At 37.3% G+C, this 19,804-nt stretch overlaps 1 protein-coding gene across 1 annotated transcript; it reads left to right on the top strand.

Annotated features, from left to right (window-relative positions):
* The first annotated feature begins 646 nt into the window (after positions 1–646).
* LOC125825234 (DNA (cytosine-5)-methyltransferase DRM2-like) lies at positions 647–19,350 on the top strand. Its single transcript, XM_049504574.1, has 11 exons — positions 647–728; positions 824–895; positions 2,861–2,923; positions 3,091–3,228; positions 3,378–3,477; positions 3,562–3,605; positions 13,558–13,710; positions 14,082–14,208; positions 14,518–14,609; positions 14,729–15,448; positions 18,597–19,350. Exons 3-11 carry the CDS (start codon positions 2,921–2,923, stop codon positions 19,029–19,031), a joined length of 1,812 nt encoding a protein of 603 aa, XP_049360531.1. The 5' UTR covers positions 647–728; positions 824–895; positions 2,861–2,920; the 3' UTR covers positions 19,032–19,350.
* The last annotated feature ends 454 nt before the right edge of the window (positions 19,351–19,804 follow it).

Here is a 19,804-nt window from a genome sequence, read left to right on the forward strand (position 1 = left end):
AGTTAGAAAGGACAGATGGAGTATGTATAGTTGGTTTAAATGCCATGTTTGTTTGATTGTTACTTAAATTATATTGTATCGTATCGTTTAAATTATCGGTAATGACAAAGACTCATTTTATGTAACACAAATTATTTGTTTCATCCCTAAACTAAATTTTTGCCAAATTTAGGGGTGTTTTCAACACTTGTTTTGACTTTTTATTTAAAGTTACATGACATATAAGAATTTGATACCACTTGATATATCTTGTAGCAAATCGGGGTTGTATTTAAGTTCAGTTAGTCAAGTAGAGAGATGTTTTAAAGCTGTTAATAGTTTGGAGATGAAACTACTAATTTACACTTAGTTTAAGGGTGTTTTCAATACTTCTCTTATATAAATTAATGTCTTTGAAAAATATAAGGAGTAAAGATATTTGAGTTCCTATCAATTAATATATATATAATGGTAAATTCATCATAACAATTAATATTTTTTTAATATATATGTCAAATCAAAATTTGATAAGTAAAAACGCATAGAGACAAACAAGGTGTATAATCAAGGTTGTTGATAAATTAAAAGGGGAATCCGACGTGTAGGCGAGTGGCAGTGAATTATCCAATGTGGCGCGTACGCTTCATAGGTAGGGGTAGGGATGTTCTCATCTCAGTACATTTCAATCTCTCTCATCACTCCACAAGAATCTCTCTCAACTCCTCTTCTTCCTTCACTCTCAAATCTATGTATGAGATTTTCTCTTTTGGTTTTTGAATTTGCTGAAACTTTATCTTTTCCCTGTTATTTTAACCTTTTTTTCTTCTTTTTTTGGGTGATGCAGGATATTAAGAAGATTTATGATATAGCACAGCACAAAGTTGCTTGACACCCTTTGATCGACAAGGATTCTCAGGTAAGTTTCATGGTTTTTAATTTTTTCAGTAATGAATGTGGCGAACCTAATTTTTGTCTGCATGGAACATTTTAGGTGAAGTTGAAGTTTTAATTCAAAATTGATAGGCAAAAAACTTAAACCTAATCCCCCAATTCGCAATAGTTAACTCCAACCAAAAAAAAACAAACTAATTTTGCAAGAATGTGAAGAAATCAATTATACATATCGTAATTGGTCTTATGTAGTAGCAAAGGAACAACCTTGCTCATTGGTTTTAGACCAACAACTGCCTTTGTTGGACTTCTTGCCATGAGTCTTATTTTGGACAAACACAAAGTAATTCTTTTTAACTTTTGTTTTTCTCATCAACATGCACCTGCTCGATGAGACATGTAGTTTCGACCACCTTAGGATTGAGTTCATCGAATGATGAGTTATCAATCAAATTTTCTCATGAGTACCGTCAAGAGAGTCAAAACACGAAGAAGTAGGTGTGTTAGAGTTAGAATAAGAGAGTCATCTCTCTTTTCTTTTCTCTCAATCTCACTTGGCATCCCATTCTCTTCACAGAACACAACCTCTCCTATTTCTTCTTTTGGGATGTCAACATGTACTCCCTTAATCCTCTCAATTTTTTCTCTCTCATCATCATCATCTTTCATTTCTCTACTTTTTTGTAATCTCACAAATTTGTGATAGAGTCAAAGATGCGAGAGCAAATCTCTCCCTATTCATCTTGAGAGAGTATTTATTCTTTTCTATGTTGTATGAAGATCCTTTATTAGCATACCATGATTTTCCCAATAATATCTGACAATTATGCATGGGAACAACAGCACACCAAACTATCCTCATAACTTCCAAGAGTGAACGACAATAACACCCCTTTTTACCTTTATTCCTTTCCACATGTACGGTGAAATAAGCTCAATACAAGGTAAGTTCAATCTTTGATAGAGCTGTTCATATTTCTGAGCCTAAAAAATTATGTTTTACATTGTCCTTATCAAAAAAAAAAAAGTTCAATCTTTCAACCATACAAGTGCCAATTAAGTTTATAGCTAGACTCTTTATCAATTCTCATGGCACATAGCTTAGACAACACGTTAACTCTAGTTTAGTACATGTTTAAATTTAGGAGCAAAGTCATTTGATCAATTCATTTCCTTTTAAATATAGGCCTTGGTTTAGTAATTTTTAAATTCTAATTTGGTGGTGATTAAGTGGTGTTAACTGGTGGCTACACTGAAGTTGGTAGCTATGGCATGGGGTGGTGGCTACATGGAAGGGAATTGGTGCTTGAAAAAGAAAAAATGAAAGATCAATTAAAATAAAAATTGAAGAGAAAATTATAAATAGGATTAAAACAAGAAGAAAATGAGGTGGCATCATGTGATTGGTGCTTGTGTTTCACATATTGTTGTAAAACTGGTGCTTGCCAGAAAAGGGGTATTTACACTTTTTCAAATAATTATAGGGGGATCTTAGGACCCTGGCAAAGTTTACGTGTTCAATGGAAAAATGGGACAAGTCTTGCCTTTATGTCAAGACATGAAGAAGCTTTTGTTTTTGAGCTTTCTGTGAGAGATTTGATGGACTAACTTTTCGAGGAGGGAGCAAAAGCCACAAGAAGTGGTGGAGATAATACCCCAACGCATTTGGTGGACTGTTTGGAGAGAAAGAAATGAGAGATGTTTTGAAGATAGATCCAATTTCATTCTAAAAGTCAAATGGAATTATATAGTATCTTGTTATTTTTGGTGTAAAGAGATAGGCTTAGAAGATATAGATCAACTTGTAGATTTATTAGGATCACTGTAAGTATTTTCTTTTGTTTCTGTTTGCATCTTTCTGAAAGTCTCCAGCATGTCCTTAATGCGACATGCTGAGGAATACAATATTACCAGTTTCAAATTTTTTTGAGGGACTAACTTTTGCTTTGTTAATGGCAGTAATTCACGATTACCTTCTCATGTTATGTAGGGGGCTCAATTATTCTTCGTGCTGAACAATTTAGAGTTCTTTTCAGGCTTACATTGTGAAATGGTAAATTTATCTCGTTTCTCGATTCTCTATTACTGTGCAGTTTTTCGACTTCCTTCTGGTCGTACAGATCAGAAAAGAAAGTATATGATCCTTCTTTATTAATATTTTTGGTAAATAGAGGAAAAATATTTATACTTTGTTTGTATTTCTTGTTCAATCCCGTGTAGGACAAACATCTTTCTGAAGAAGATAGTGACAACATTGACTGGGATACTGAAGATGAGTTAGAAATACAGGATACAACATTTTCCTCATGCAGGGATTTAAGAACTAATGGACAGTATGCTATTAGTGGTGATGGGGAGGTAAACGCTTTTAGCCCATATTGATACCCTACTGTTATTTCTTGTCAAGAACATCTTTTTTGACACAAAAAAAGAAGAAAGAATTTAGAAAATAGTTTATACCATTGCATCTCAACTTATGGTTTCTTTTGGTCTTCTCTTGCGTGAAGGCAAGCTCATCATCAGTACCTGGCCAGTCTACGTTCATTCAGAAGTTTTTAGTGATGGGATTTTCTGAAGAGTCCATTGCAAAAGCAATAGAGCAAAATGGTATTTGAATTTACCAAGTATTTATACAACTTAAAAATTGATTTTACAGTTACGGTATTTATGTTACTTGATTTGGGACTGCAGGAGAAAATTCAGATTTGGTGCTGGATGCTCTTTTGACATTAAAGGTGCGGAATGTCTTCCTCTTTATTTGCAAGCTACTCATTTTAGATTTTGTAGCATGTTTGCAAGCTGTTCATTTTTTAGATTTTGTAACAAAGGGTAACTATGTGAAGGGAATGAAGATATTCTTGTTCAATCCATCACTCCTTTGGTAACCAGCTCATCTAATAATTATTTATTAAGATCTAGAAAATTATTAACATGGCAAGAAGCCATTCCTTGTGTATATAGGAAACGTTTAGAATCCTGTAATTTTGTAAATAGGAATAGGAATTCTTAGGACTTACTTACTTTTCCTTTTAAGATTACTGTAAACACTATATGAACCCCAACATGCTTGAGGGAATAATCAAGCAATTCATTCCCCAAACTCTCTTCCTTCTCTGTTCTTCACATGGTATCGGAGACTCTAAGATCTTGGTAGAGACTCAAATAGCTTCCGTAACTGGCGCCTGGCCACTCATTTTTTTCTTCTTACTTTTGGTGTCTAGCACAACTCCTCTCTCCAGCAATCGGTGTTCCTCTCTGCATTCAAGCACTGTTCATCTGTTTGGCGAACGGTTAGGTGCCACTATATGCTCAGCTACCGGCGCTACTACCTTTTGCGTGACCGACACCCTCCTCTGATATTGAATTTCTATATGAGCTGAGGGTTTGAGTCCCTACTTTGAAATTTCTGTTATTAGAGCCAAAAGTTAGGGTTTGAGTTCCTACTCTGAAAATTCTGTCCCTCTTTTATTGCTTCCTCTAATTCTTTTTCTGCTAATGAATAAAGGTTCTCTCTTGTCCAAAAGTTGCTTCCTTTTGTTTCAACTAGAAAAGACCATTTCCTTTCTTGGAAAAAATCTTCTTTTCCTTCGGAATCTCACGCAAAAACAATTTCTTCTTATTCCAAAAAACAAAAATGACTGGTGCTTCAGACCAATAGAATCGGAATCCTACCTTCATTGTATGTAAAGGATCAAACACCTCATTCTGTTACCCATTTGATATGTGACAATCAAGCTGCAATCGCATTGCTTCAAATCCAGTGTTTCATGATAGAATGAGATATATAGAAGTAGATTGTTTTTTGATGTGTCAAAAGATTGAATCGGGGTGCATTTGTGACTGGTTTCATCAACTCAAATGATCATTTAGGACATATTCTTACAAAATTACTTCGTGGCTCTAGAGTTCAGTTTGTGACATGTTAGGAGCACACAATTTGTATGCTCCAACTTGGGGGAGTCTTAAGCACTAGGAAATTATTAATATGTCAAGAACTCATTCCTTGTGTATATAGGAAGGATATAGAATTCCCATAATTGTTTAAATAGGAATAAGAATTATCAGGACTAACTTTCCTTTCTTCTTTGGGATTACTTGTATAACACTATATAAATCCGAACATGCTTGAGGGCATGGTGCAAGTCATTCCCAACTCTCTTCCTTCTCTTTTCTCATGCCTATATATGTCTTCACTTGCTGAAGATGGTCTAGTGAGAGAAACTTGTTAACTTGTTCAGAACAAAGTTTGGACGAGTCAGGGTTTTTGGTGACACCTATTAGGACCCATGAAGAGATTGTGCCATGTGAACATTGGATTCTAGGTGTTGATTGTGCGATAAACAATGCCAGTTGTTCTTTACCTGGTTTTCACAGCTCTGGTAGCAAGGTTGTATTGTGTTGAGAATGCTTGATTTTTGTTTGTGTTCTTTGTAATGATGGTTTTCTTCTGTCCATCATTTTTTCACAAAGTAATGACCCTTTAATACTAGCAAACCCCCTCTATCTCCAAAAGGGGAGAGTAAATAAAATAATATAATTATGTTTTTTTTTTTTGGAAAAAGGTAAGAGTTTTATTAAATAAAATGACAGAATTTTGTTCTCAGAAGAGTGGGAAGCAAATTTTAGAAATATAAGGCAGCACATACTTCACAGAGTGACATCAGATCACTCTCCCATAATGTTACAATGCGGTGCTTGGGAAAACGCAAAGTCATACTTTAAATTTGAGAACTGGTGGTTGGACATAGAGGGTTTCAATGACAAAATTAAAGGATGGTGGAACTCCTTCAGTTTCATAGGGAAACCTGACTATGTCTTGGTTGCAAAGCTCAAAGCACTAAAAGAAAAGCTGAAAGAATGGAGCAAAACTGCACAAGGGAACTTGGGAACACAAAAACAAAATGTCTTGAAACAGCTAGCTGAATTAGAGGATATACAAGAGAACAGAACCCTGAGGCCAGAAGAGATAACCTCTAAAACAACATTAATCAGTGAGTTTGAAGACGTAGCTAAAAGGGAGGAAATAGCTTGGAGGCAAAGATCTAGGGCAGTGTGGCTAGAGCAGGGGGATAGAAACACTAATTTCTTCCACAGAACTGCAAATGCACATAGGAGAATGAATACAATCTCAAAGCTGAAAGTGAGGAGAAAATTTGACTGAACCAGAGGAGATATAGAAGGAGATAGTAACTTATTATGAGGAACTATACTCTGAGCCAGAACAATGGAGACCCTACCTGGAGATGAGAAACTGTCCTATGATTCATGAAGAAGAAAACAAATTACTCTTGGCACCTTTTGAGCAGCAGGAAATTCTAGAGAGCATAAAAGCATGTGCAGGGACAAAGCACCAGGGCCAGATGGTTTCTCCATGGCTTTCTTCAGCCAATGTTGGGACATCATTAAACCTGATCTGGTGGCTACAGTGCAGCAGTTTCATAAGGCAGAGAGATTTGAGAAGAGTATAAATTCCACCTTTGTGGTTTTAATTCCTAAGAAAGTGGGAGCTGAGGAACTGACAGATTTTAGACCTATTAGTCTAATAGTTGGAGTTTACAAGATCATTGCTAAACTACTGGCAGAAAGGTTAAAGAAGGTGCTACACAGGCTTGTAGACAGCCAACAAATGGCATTCATAAAAGGTAGACAAATAATGGATGCAATGTTGATTGCAAATGAATGTGTTGAGTCTAGACAGAGAAGCAAGTGCCCTAGAATTCTATGCAAGCTTGATATACAGAAGGCCTATGATCATTTAAACTGGAATTTCTTACTACTTATGATGCAAAGGATGGGTTTTGGAGCCAAATGGATTAGATGGGTGAAATTCTGCATAAGCACAGTCAAGTTTTCTATTTTAGTTAATAGAACTCCTAGTGGTTTCTTTTCATCCCAAAGGGGACTGAGACAAGGTGACCCCCTGTCACCCTTTTTATTCATCTTAGCCATGGAAGGCTTGAGTAACCTAATTCACACAACAAAGATGAAGGGTTGGGTAAGGGGCTTTAGGGTGGACAACAGTGCACAAAATGGCTTGGAGATTACACATCTGCAATATGCAGATGATACCCTTATTTTTTGTGAAGCAATGACAGAGCAAATGTTGATCCTAAGAGTAATATTCATCATCTTTGAAGCAGTCTCTGGATTACATATCAATTGGGGGAAGAGTTTCATTTATCCCATAAATGAAGTGGCTCAAGTGGAGAGTCTGGCAGGGGTTTTGGGTGGTAGGGTAGGGGAACTACCAACCATATACCTAGGTATGCCATTGGGGGGAAAGACCAGTGTTGTAAAAAGCGCAAAAAAGCGCGCTTAAAGCGAGAAGCGAGGCGAGGCGAGGCCCTTGCGCTTTTATTTCGTGAAGCGAGGCGACATTGAAAAGGCGCTCGCTTCTACTGTAGAAGCGAGAAGCGCAGAAAAGCAAAAGCGTAAAAAAAGCGCGCTTAATTTGAAAAAGCGCAAATTAGGGTTTTTTTTTTTTTTTTTTTTGACAAGGTAACAGTTTAGGGTTTCTTTTTTTAAAATTGTAAGTTTTTTTTTTTTTTTAATTGCTGAAATCCTTATGCGACTTAATATACTCTTTGCGACTTCAAATTCTTTTTTGGACTGCTCTTTTCCTTCTTCTTCTCTGCTGCATGAGTTCTCCTTCTTCTTCTCTGCTGCATGAGTTCTCCTTCTTCTTCTCTGCTGCGACTGCTCTTCTCCTTCTTCTTCTCTGCTGCGTAAGTTTTCTTCTTCTCTTCTTCTTTGCAACTGATCTGCGATTTTTTTTCTATTTTTGGTTGCTGCCAGGTTGCCACTGCTGTAAGTTCTCTTCTTCTTCTTCTTCTCCTCCTTCTCTTCTTCTCTTTGAGGCTGCTGCTACTGCTTTTTTTTTTTTTGGTTGCTGCTGGGTGTTATCTATATTTTTATTGCTGCATTTTTTTTTTCCAATTTCTGTTTGCTGCTCTGTTTTTCAATCTCTATTACTGACCTGCTTTTTTTTTCAATTAATATTACTGCTCTGTTTTTTCCAATTCTTTTGCTGCTCTGTTTTCTTTCCACTTGAAGAGTTTGAGGATCTTGTTGAAGAATAGGAGTTTGATTCTTTTGTGATTTAATTATGTTTTTGATTTTTTGCTTTATATGTTATGACTTATGAGTATTATTGACTATCTATTTACTTTTAATCTAAGAATATATTACCTCTATTCAGTTATTTAATATTTTTTTATTTTTATACTAAATATCGCTTTACTTAAAAAAAGCGCGCGCTTCGCTTCTCGCTTCTCGCTTCTGTGAAGCGAGCCCTCGTCGCTTTTTTCCGCTTCTCGCTTCCCAAAACACTGGGAAAGACCAAATCAATAGGGATCTGGAATGGAGTGATAGAAAAATGCGAAAAGAAGCTTACCAACTGGAAGAGCCAATATTTGTCTAGGGGAGGTAGATTAACCATGGTTAATAGTGTGCTAGATGCAATACCTGCTTATATGATGTCTGTGTTCCCAGCACCAGACAATGTCATACAGAGGATAGATGCTTTGAGAAGAATTTTTTTTTGGCTGGGAAATGAAGATAAAAAGAAGTTTCATCTAGTCAAGTGGGAAGAGGTCATAAAAAATAAGAAAGAGGGGGGACTGGGGATCAAGAACATGAAGAAACAAAACAAAAGCCTAATGTTAAAATGGCTTTGGAAGTTTATGACAGGAGAGAATATGCTATGGAGAGAGGTGATCAGGGCAAAATATGAAATGGAGAATAGGTGGATGACAAAGATGGTAACTACACCATATGGATGTGGTATCTAGAGATCAATAAGAAATCTTTGGCCTCTGTTTCTTTCTAGAATCAGATTCCAGGTGGGTAATGGAATGAAGGTGTCATTTTGGGAGGATAGATGGATAGCCCAAAGAACCCTGAAACAATTCTTCCCAGACTTATATACACTAAGCCTTCAACAAAATGCAACTGTGGCTGAAATGTGGACAAGACAGGGGTGGAACTTACATCTTAGGAGCAATCTAAATGATTGGGAGATGGGGAACATAGTGGCCTTCCATGATACAATGGCACAATTTAGCAATCTGACTAGGAAAGAAGACAAGGTTGTGTGGAAGATTGGTAGCAAAGGGGTTTTCAGTGTTAAGTCAGCTTACAAAGATCTTAATCAATCAAATTCAAATGATAGGATGGAGCTCTGGCCATGGCAGATGATATGGAGACCTAAAATCCCATACAAGGTAAACTGTTTCACATGGCTACTAGCAAAGAGAGCAGTGCTGACACAAGAGAATATAAAGAAGAGGAAGTTCCAACTATGCTCAAGACGCTATTTGTGTGAGGAACAGGCAGAGACAGTCAACCATCTCTTTTTGCATTGCAAATGGACAGATCAATTATGGAGAATATTCAGCAGCCTTAGAAAGATCACTTGGGTGAAACCAAGAAACATAGTACAACTCCTAAATTGTTGGATCAATATTGGCAATATTACAATTAAGGAGGAGAGATGGAGGGTTGTCCCTGCTTGTATATGGTGGACAGTGTGGAAAGAATGGAATCAAAGATGTTTTGAGGGCAAGAAGAACAATTTGCAGAATTTCAAGATGAATTGTATAGCTCTTTATTATTTTTGGTGTAAACAGAAAGTCTTAGTACAGGCAAAAGAACTTTTTGATGTTTTAAACTATTTGTGGCAAAAAGCACAGATGGAGTCAGTCTAGTTTGTAATACTTTTGGAGGGGGGTTACTTTGATGTAGTATACCTGTGGATAAATAGAAGAAAAAGTTACCATTCTCGAAAAAAAAAAATGGCCATGCAATAAGCTAGTTTGTGTTACCATAAAAAAAGGAAGACGTCTTCTTACAACAACAGACGCAGCGTAGTCCCACAAGTGGGGTTTGAGGAGGGTATGATGTACGCAGACCTTACCCCTAGCTTTGTTGGGTAAATTGGTAGAGAGATTGTTTCTGATGAACCCTTTGTTCTACAACCTGAAAATATACCTTAGAGCCAGCAGGCGTAAACATCTATATTTCACCATCTATACAAGGATTTTTTTTCCCTCAAAACATCTAAAATTTCTTTCCCACCATACTACCCGACATATGCATGGAGGGATGGCGTTCCAAAGCTTATTCATTGGTCTGCTTCTGCCCTTTATACCCCAACTTGCCAATAATTCCTGAACTGACTGCAACATCACCCAAGACCTCCCAAACAGGGAGATGAACAAACTCCAAAGCTGTCTAGCGCATGACGAATGCAAAAACAAGTGACTGCCATTCTCTTCCTTCTCGTTACATAGGAAACATCTGGATAATATTGTCATTTTCTTTTTCTTGCGAAAGAGTGCACATCGCCATTCTCTTCTTTTAAAGATTGTATTGAGTCAAACAAGCATCATGTGCTACCTCCCACATAAAGCAAGCAGCTTCATAAGGTGTTTGTGTGTTCCATATTTTCTTCCCTGGCTAGTTAAAATTGCTTTCGTTTCTCTTATTCAGCCTCATGTAGCATGACTTAACTGAGAACTTCATTCTTTTTTGCTCTACCCAGAATAGAGAATCTGTTTCTTCAGGTAATAATTGACACTTGTTCTAGTTCTTGCAAAAGTAACCATCATGGGTACTTCCCAATCGAAACAGTCCCTTTTGATGTGAAGGCACCAACACCTATTGTTTCTACAATCAAATACTGTAATCCTTGCATCCGCTCAAAATTTATGCAAGTTAGCATATTTAACTCTAAGAGGGGTGTGCCTATGCCCTATCCATGAGTCCTGCCAAAATTTTGTTCTTCTGCTTCTCCCACTTTGATTTCCACAGTGTTCAAAGTTTGGCCATAGACTCTTAATGTATTTCCAAAGTCCCAAACCATGTGGAGAGTTGATCGGATTAGTGATCCATTCCATTTGACGCCATGTTTGTGGAAAATCACCTTTTCCTAACCTGGCTTCCCTTCCATGTCTCCACAACCACTTTATCAATAGGCTTTCGTTGTGCATCTTCAAATTCCTATTATCCGATCCACCCTCCTCTTTGTTCAGCAGCATGGCTTCCCATTTTACTAGGTGGAATGATTTTTCTTTCTTTGTCTCCACCCCACAAGAAATTCCTCCCAATTCTGTCCAGAGTTTGTCTCACCTTTGCTGGCATTGGAAAGAGAGAAATTAAATAGGTAGGTAATGAATCAAGCACTCTATTGTGTGCTTTATTAGAGTTACTCTCCCACTAGGTATTGTCTTTTCCAGACTGCAAGTTTCCTTCCAAACTTTTCAATAAGCATCTCCCAAATTGAGCTTCTCTTGAATTTAGCCCCCAAAGGATTCCCAGGTAAGTGGTGGGCTTACCTACCTGACATCCTAAGTTTTCAGCCAAACTTTATACATCTTGTACCTTGTTTACTGGGTACAAATAGGCAATAGGTCTTGAATAAATTATTTTTAATCAGGAAGCAGCCTCAAAGTTCAAAAGCATCACGCCTTGAATATCCCATTTGATTTTTCTTTAGCCCCACAGAGAATAAGGTATCATCAGCATATAAAATAGGGGATATTTCCACCCTTCCTTGCATTCTGACACCACCTTAAAACCTCTGATCCAGTTTAAAGACATTGCTCTGCATATCATATTGCTTAATCCTTCCATAGCCAAATGAAGAGAAAAAGAAACAGCTGATATGCTTGCCTTGATCCCCCTTGAGATGGGGAAAATCTCCTGGAGCTCCATTTATGATAATTGAGATAGTAACCATGGATATACAAAATCTGATCCACCCTATCCACCGTCCCCAAAAACCATCTTCCTCAACAAGTTTAGCAAATATGCCCAATTTAAGTGGTCATATGCCTTCTCTATATCAAGCTTACACAATATACCAGCTTCTCTTTGCCTCTTCCTTTCATCAAAACATTCATTTGCAATAAGTACGACATCTGCAGTTTGTCTCCCTTTAATAAAGGCTATTTGTTTGTCAGCCACCAGCTTCTTCATTATTGTTTTCAGCCCTTCTGCCAACAACTTGGCAAATTATTTTGTAGAAGCTACCCAGTAAGCTAAAGTCCTGAAGTCTTTCAGCAGCTGTGCACCTGCATTTTTTGGTATAAGAGAAATGGGGGAAGCATTGAAATTCTCTACCCTTCCTATGTTGAAAAAGTTGATAGCTCTTAGTACACCTACTTTTTTTACTGACCAGCAATGTTTCTAGAAAGCCATGTTGAAACCATCTGGGTGGGTGCCTTTTCTCCTTCACAATTTTTTATAACCTCCTCTTCATCCTCCTTTGAGAAATGTCTTTGCAACCATTCATTTTCCTCAATAGTGATTCTTGGACACAACTCTGAATGATGGCCTCCAATTTTCAGTTTCTTTGTACAGATACTTGTATAAAATCACTATCTCCTTTTTGATACCTTCCCGTGCTTCAATTATTTCATCATTGACTTTTAGCTTCTCAAACATGTATCTCCTATTAGCATTAGCAATTTTATGGAAAAATCTGGTGTTCTTTATCACTGACCAGCGATGTTTATGGAAAGCCATATTGAAACCATCTGGGCTAGGAGCTTATTTTCCTTCACGAATTTTTATACCCCTTCTACTACTTCGTCTGAGAAAGATCCTTGCGTGATTCTGGGACACTCAGTTCTGAATTATGGCCTCCAATTTTCAGTTTCTATGTACAGATCTTTATAAAAAATTCACAATCTCCTTTTGGATGCCTTCTGTTCTTCAATTATTTCATCCTTGAATTTTTGCTTGTCAAACACATTGCATCTCTTATTAACATTAGCAATTTTATGGAAAAATATGGTGTTCTATCACTAGCCTTCAGCCATAATAACCTGGATCTTTGCCTCCAGAAGATCCCTTCTAGCTTTGCCACCTCTTGTATTTCCAACAAAATTCCAGCTTTCTCAACTAACTGATCTCCAGTCAATTTCCCTTCTTCTCTGTTCAAGCATCTGCAGTTTCCTCAACACATCATCCATCCTTTTCTCCATATTGCCAAAAGAATCTATATTCCACTCGTTTAATTTCTGCTTCAGTAGCCCCCAAGGCCTAGCTCAAGTGGCAAAAGGTGGAGGATTTGTGGCTTAGGTCGCAGGTTCAAGCCCCACACCATGCAAAGCGAAGCCTGGTATTTAAGTGGAGAAGGGTAGAGGGGCGGGCCCGTTATCCACCGAGTTTAGAAGGCTGTGATTGGTCCAAAGGGTGGGTCACAGACGGATTTCTCGGTTATCAAAAAGGAAAAAAAAAATTCTGCTTCAGTAGCTTCAGCTTGCAGGATAATACATATTCAGGGAATCCACTTACTAGAAAAGAGTCCCATCATCCCTTTACCAACTAGAGGAAGCCTTCTGACCTCAGCCATATTGTCTCGGACTTGAAATACCACTTGTTTCCCCTCCAATTTCCACATTGCAACTCAACTGAGGAGTGATTTGAGATAGTTCTTGGGAGAGCATTTTGTTTGATATTCATGAATCTATCATCCCAATCTGCTTTTAACAAGAATCTATCTAATCTTGATGCCCGCAGCAGAATTTTCCCTCCTGTCCACCTGACATTGCCACCTCATAGGTGAGGGTCAATGAGCTATAATTCATGTATGAACTCTGAAAATTTATAGAAAAATTATGTTATCTGTTTGTGTAAATTTTAGTTATCAATCAAACTTTTTGTTTGTCTTGGATGTTGCAGGCCATCGACGACTCTCCTGAAGAACAGCCCAGTGCTAGCCCTCACCTGGAGCCCTGCATTAATTCTGATGATAGCTCTTCTGAATACAACGAGAACTTTCTGGATGATGTTTATGAGGAAGATAGTTGGTCCTCTGACTCAGACTACTGTACAGTACGTTATCCCCAAAATACACTATTCTCCATTTCTCTTTTCAGTGTCTTACTGTGCCATTGAGTCAATCTGGTTTCTCTTTGTTCAAAAGATACATTTAGTGTTTTTTTTTGTTTGGGCGCTTTATTGATATCTTTAACTCATTATTATGTATTCAATGTTGGTTTTATGGTATTTTTGAACACCCATGGCTTCACCTACTAGATTGAATGAGTAAAATGTGAGGTGGTTTAGTTTTACGAATTTGTGTAGAACTACAAATAAATTGAAGATATCTGTGGTTTTAATAACTGTCCTGAATTCTGTTACGCGTTGTCTTGGCACAAATATATCAAACTTTTCTAACATTTTCCTTTTACAACATGTGATAGAATTCTGCTAAACAGTGCTATGTGAAAGAAGAGAGCAGTTCTTTGTCTGAAAAAGAGCAGACAATATTATTTCTGGCAAATATGGGATACCCATTGGAAGAGGTTTCTATAGCAATGGAGAGATGTGGTGCGTATATTAAATTATATTCTGTCCTCTACATTAATAATGTTATCCGAGTCTTATATCTGATTAGACATTTAGTTTGGTTTTGATATGTATTTATATGCTAAGGTTTTATCATTGGCTGAAGAAATCTTATTCATGCTAGTTATATGGTAGATGCTACTAAGTTGAGTTATCTTTGTGTCAATGCTCTTGCATTTGGAAGAAAACCTGCTTATTGATGCTGCAATATTCCTGAATATCTTTTTACAATTGCAGCGCCTATCTTGATCTCATTTCCAGGTAATTAATGTCCTCTTTACAACTTTCTAGGTCCAGAAGCATCACTTGCTGAATTGACAGATTTCATCTGTGCTGCTCAAATGGCAAGAGCAGAAGATCCCTATTTGCCAGAAGATGTAAAGGTCTGCTTTCCCCTCGCCTTATTTTGCAATGGACTCATGTGAATTGACATTCTGTTCAACTTTGTCAAAATAGCAATATTATTTTTCATAGAATTGATGCCTCACTTCCATTGCGACAGCCAAAACTGAACCATGGTAGTGGTGGATACAAGAAGAGGAAGATGTTCAATCAATTGTGCAAAAGTAAAAAGCCAAGGGCGATTTTTGATGAAGAGACAATTCGTTTGCCCAAACCTATGATTGGATTTGGGGTTCCTACAGAATCAGTTCCTGCAATTGTCCGAAGAACTATTCCAGAGCAAGCTTTTGGCCCCCCTTTTTTCTATTACGAAAATGTTGCTCTAGCTCCAAAGGGTGTGTGGGATACCATTTCCAGATTCCTATATGATATTGAGCCTGAGTTTGTCGATTCAAAGTATTTTTGTGCTACTGCAAGAAAAAGGGGTTATATTCATAACCTACCTATTGAAAATAGATTTCCCTTGCTTCCACTTCCCCCACGCACCATTAATGAGGCACTTCCCCTAACAAAGAAATGGTGGCCATCTTGGGATCCACGGACAAAGTTAAATTGTTTGCAAACAGCTATTGGAAGTGCAAGATTGACTGATAGGATCAGGAAAGCTGTGGAGGCCTTTGACGGTGAGCCACCTATGAGGGTGCAAAAGTTTGTTCTTGATCAATGTCGGAAGTGGAATTTGGTGTGGGTTGGGAGAAACAAAGTTGCTCCTTTGGAGCCAGATGAATTTGAAATGCTATTGGGGTTTCCAAAGAACCATACCAGGGGAGGTGGTATAAGTAGGACCGATAGATACAAATCGCTTGGTAATTCATTCCAGGTTAGCCTAACCTTTTTTGTTCTAATTTTCACGTGTATATCCAAGTCTTGCTGTAATCTTTTCTTTCTTTTGTTTTCTCTTAACCACAATTTTTTGCGGAGATCATTATGCATCAACTGGCTTAAATCCTATAATTAACATAATATATTAGTCTAAGCTGATTAAAAAGCTCACTACGTATACCAGTTTTCAAACAAAACAAATTATACTACGTAATGTAGCTTTATTTTTTTCAGAAGGGGAATGACATTGGTGGTATTTGAAATTTTGAACAGAACATTCATCGACGCTACAATTTCAGTGTCATCTTAATTTTCTAAAATTTCTCTATTAAGTTGAGGGAAGTGGATGAATTGTCGGAAAAAGGAGGTAGAGAACCTATTTAAAATGAAAGGAAGATGCATAACTGGTGCTGTTGAATCTACAGTTAAGGGATATCAGTAGCTCTAGAATATGAGTTCTGGGACTTCATGACTTTGAAGCACACAAGTATTGTAATGTGCTTTTCCATGGGTATCTGGTAACCATGTGTGTAGGGGGTAATGGCGATTCATCAGCAAAAGGACTAAAAAATTTTATATTGAATATTTTTTTTTGGGGTGGTTGGGTGGAGGAAGAGGGGGAGGCCTGTGAATAAGGGGAAAGGGAATCCCGTGGGTGAGATTTTAACCATGAACTACTTGAGTTTTAGATGAAATTGCAACACTAGGTTACAACACCAGTGTTGTCTCAGTTTAGCTTTATTTTAGATGAAGTAATAGATTTCATTGAAGATAAGGTGCTAACAAAAGAGTGAGATCAAAAGTGAGTTTGTTAGCTCCATTACAGCGAGCCCTATACTAAAGATAAGGTGCTAACAAAATCCAAAAAGTTGCCTGGGGAGTTTACAGGGGACAAATTACTCTAGCTATATAACAAAATTAGACACAGCCTTGAGACTGTGATTAGGAGTTTCTATTCCATGAACATCTACGATCCTTTCTATCCAAATACACCAAAAAATACAAGCAGGGACCATTTTCCAGATTTTCGTGATGGCTCTACCAACCTTCCAAGTACTCCAGCATATGTAGCATTGTTAATCCTCTCAGGCATAACCCAACTGAGCCCAAAAACTGAAAAGAACATATTCCAGATATCTGTAGCAACTGAGCAGTCTAGTAGTAGGTGACTGTTGGTTGCTATACATTGTTTGCACATGTAGCATCTGTTGACAATATGCATTTTCCTTCTGTTTAGATTATCTTGAGTCAAACATGCTTTGTAGAGTGCTGTCCAAGTGAAGCAAATCACCTTTGGGGGTAATTTTGTTTTCCAAATTAGTTTCCATGACCAGCTTTCCTCCATCTCATTCTGGGCACAAAGGGTTGAGTAGCCTGTTTTGACAGAGTATAAACAATCAGCTTTGTGTTTTTGTGTTGTCCTTTCTGTTTCTTGGAGGAATGAGGTGATGTAACAAGGTGACACATTTCCTGTGACTTCAGCTTCTGTTTTCAATTATTATATGCAACAAAATTGTTTAAACATATACAATGGTTGACCACTTCTTTATAATGAAGAGAAGCTTTGTCCTCAAAGGAATGGTTGATTATTTGAAGCATATGAGAGACAATCTGGAAATTTCAGTCTTACCCTGGTGCAACACTTAGTGTGAGGTTTGCTCCAACCTCAAACCGACAAAAAACACTCCGTCATAGAGAACGGTTGGAAAGAAGCTGTGTTACACCTGTTATCCCTCATTGTGCAATTGTGAACTCTATGGTAGCAAATTTTGATAGTTATAAGAGGAGTTTTAACTTTTACGCGCTAACCAAAAAAAAGGAGCAGTTTTGCACTAGCTATGTCCCACAAATGATGTGTCTGTAATTGTGGTGGTTTACATATTGTAAAAGTTAAGTAGCTGAACTGATGAGTAAATCAGTTGTCCCTCTTTCGTTTTTGGTGTTTTTGTAATTTATCTATTTAGTTATGGTTTTCTGGGGTGGAGTGGTGTGGAGTGGGGTGCAAGAGTGACTATTCATTACTAGTAAACATCATTACAAAGTCTTTTTTTTTCCTCCTTTCAGGAAAGACGTCGTTTGTTCCTTAGCATCAACATATAATGAACTCTTGTTTTCAAAAGTCTAGAGAAAGAAAACCGAAAGCATGACTTGATTAAGTTTTTTTTGTGTGTATACCTTTTCCAAAACTAGTCCTCTTCTGGAGTTCTGACATTCCTGGGAGGCATTCAACGTTTTGAGAGTGTGCAGATGAATCAGCTACAGGGAGTTGTGCTTAAACTAATCTTGAGTTGCTGAATGATTGTATGATTTGTGTACATACCTACTTGGGTCCTTGTAGTGGTGAACTGGTCATAGAAGTGTAGAAGGAGGTGGAGGTAGGTAAAGTGAGAAGGGATGATAGAAGCTATGACCCTATCTTAACTATAAATATCTAAAAGCTTACCAGTCATACACTCTATGCTTAAAAAGTTGATAGTAGTAAAAGTCGTTACTCTCTGTTAGCAAACAAACACTTGAGGAAGTTCTTTGAATAGGTTGAACATCTGATCCAGTTAACCTGTCTTTACTGATTTTGAAAAGACAGCTCTATATAATGAGGACGTTTTTTGATTCATATGGACGGTATTAGCTTCTTCTGCAATAGTATCCTGTTGCTCTCTCATGGCCACACCATATGGTATTCTGGTGCTGCCTCAATAAGGTCTTGTCTCTTTCTTCTTTCCTTTTTCTTGGTCAACATCATAATATCCCCTTGTCTTATCGTCTTTACCAAATAGTATTATTGCTTGGGCCATACTAGATCACTTTCTCTTTTAAATCTTCTTTCGGTGGAAAGATATATTGTTGGTGATTTATGATCCTTATCCTTGGATGTATTGAGTCGAGGGTCTATCAGAAACAATCTCTCTACCCTTCAAAGGTAGGGATAAGGTTTGCGTACATCTTACCTTCCCCATTCCCCCACTTGTGGAAATACATTGAGTATGTTATTGTTGTATATCCAAGTCTTGCCCCCATCCCCCTTCCTTTCCTTTTCTCCCCTTTAACTTGGGGTTACAAGATGTAATTAACTCCTACCTTGACTTATACAATTTCTTTTCCTTAGTATAATTTTTAACATGATACTTGGATTGATATTATTATAGGTTGACACAGTGGCATACCATTTATCAGTGTTGAAAGACATGTTTCCAAATGGGATGAACGTCTTATCACTCTTCTCTGGGATTGGCGGTGCTGAAGTTGCTCTTTACCGTCTTGGGATTCAACTAAACAATGTGGTCTCTGTGGAAAAATCTGAAGTGAACAGAAACATTGTGAGAAGTTGGTGGGAGCAAACTAATCAGAGAGGCAATCTTATTGATTTTGATGATGTGCAGCAGTTGAATGGAGACCGCTTGGAGCAACTGATAGATTCATTTGGCGGATTTGATTTACTGATTGGTGGAAGCCCGTGCAACAATCTTGCAGGCAGTAACAGGGTGAGCAGGGACGGTCTTGAAGGCAAAGAATCGTCTTTATTTTATGACTATGTTCGGATACTGGACTTAGTCAAGTCCATAATGTCTAGACAGAGATAGTATGACAGAAATTCGTTCTAGCTTCAGATTTAGTTATCTTTCAAAATTATGAGACATTATTGATGAAGACATCAAGGGATAAAGCCATCACATAAAATTTCTGGCTTAAGATTCTGCATCGACTGGTCTCCTACAAAACACCAGTTGATGTACATTCTATTTTTATTTCGCTTTGAAGCGAAAACGAACAAGAAGTGTAAAGTATATTGCTACTATTAGTTATTTGGCCTAACATGCCATTTCAGTTGATGAGCATGCACAGTTACAGTCTTGTATCCTGATCCTATCCTTCATAAATAATTTTCTGGAATTTGCACAATAAAGGAATACCTGCAGATAGCTCAGCACTTGAATCTCAATGTTAATTCTTCACAAAAGTAAAGAGTTTAACTTTCATGTTTTTAACACGATTTGGTCCCCTAAAATTGATTGTCTTACTGTTAAAACTTGTTACCTGGAAAATGAAGTACACAACTTTTTCTTATAGCTAGCTACCTACTCCTATAATATGTAGTCACAAAATATTTTAGAAACTAACAAATGCAAAGCTTATTATATTAGATACTATATGCAGGAAAACAAAGCTTATCCCAACTTTCATGATCATAATAACATATCTAATTTTCCTTTTAGATGGCTTATTAAGCGCAAGAAAGTTACAGATTTCGCCTTTCGACTAATTTTTTTTAATTATGAATATATTCACATAGGTGCCACGTAGGATGATATAAGCGGGGACATGAGACTTAATCGTCCAAGGGCAAATATGTGTC

This window comes from Solanum verrucosum, unplaced genomic scaffold (assembly GCF_900185275.1).
Source record: "Solanum verrucosum unplaced genomic scaffold, falcon-dt-bn FXZP01000113.1, whole genome shotgun sequence".
In the NCBI taxonomy this organism is placed as follows: domain Eukaryota; kingdom Viridiplantae; phylum Streptophyta; class Magnoliopsida; order Solanales; family Solanaceae; genus Solanum; species Solanum verrucosum.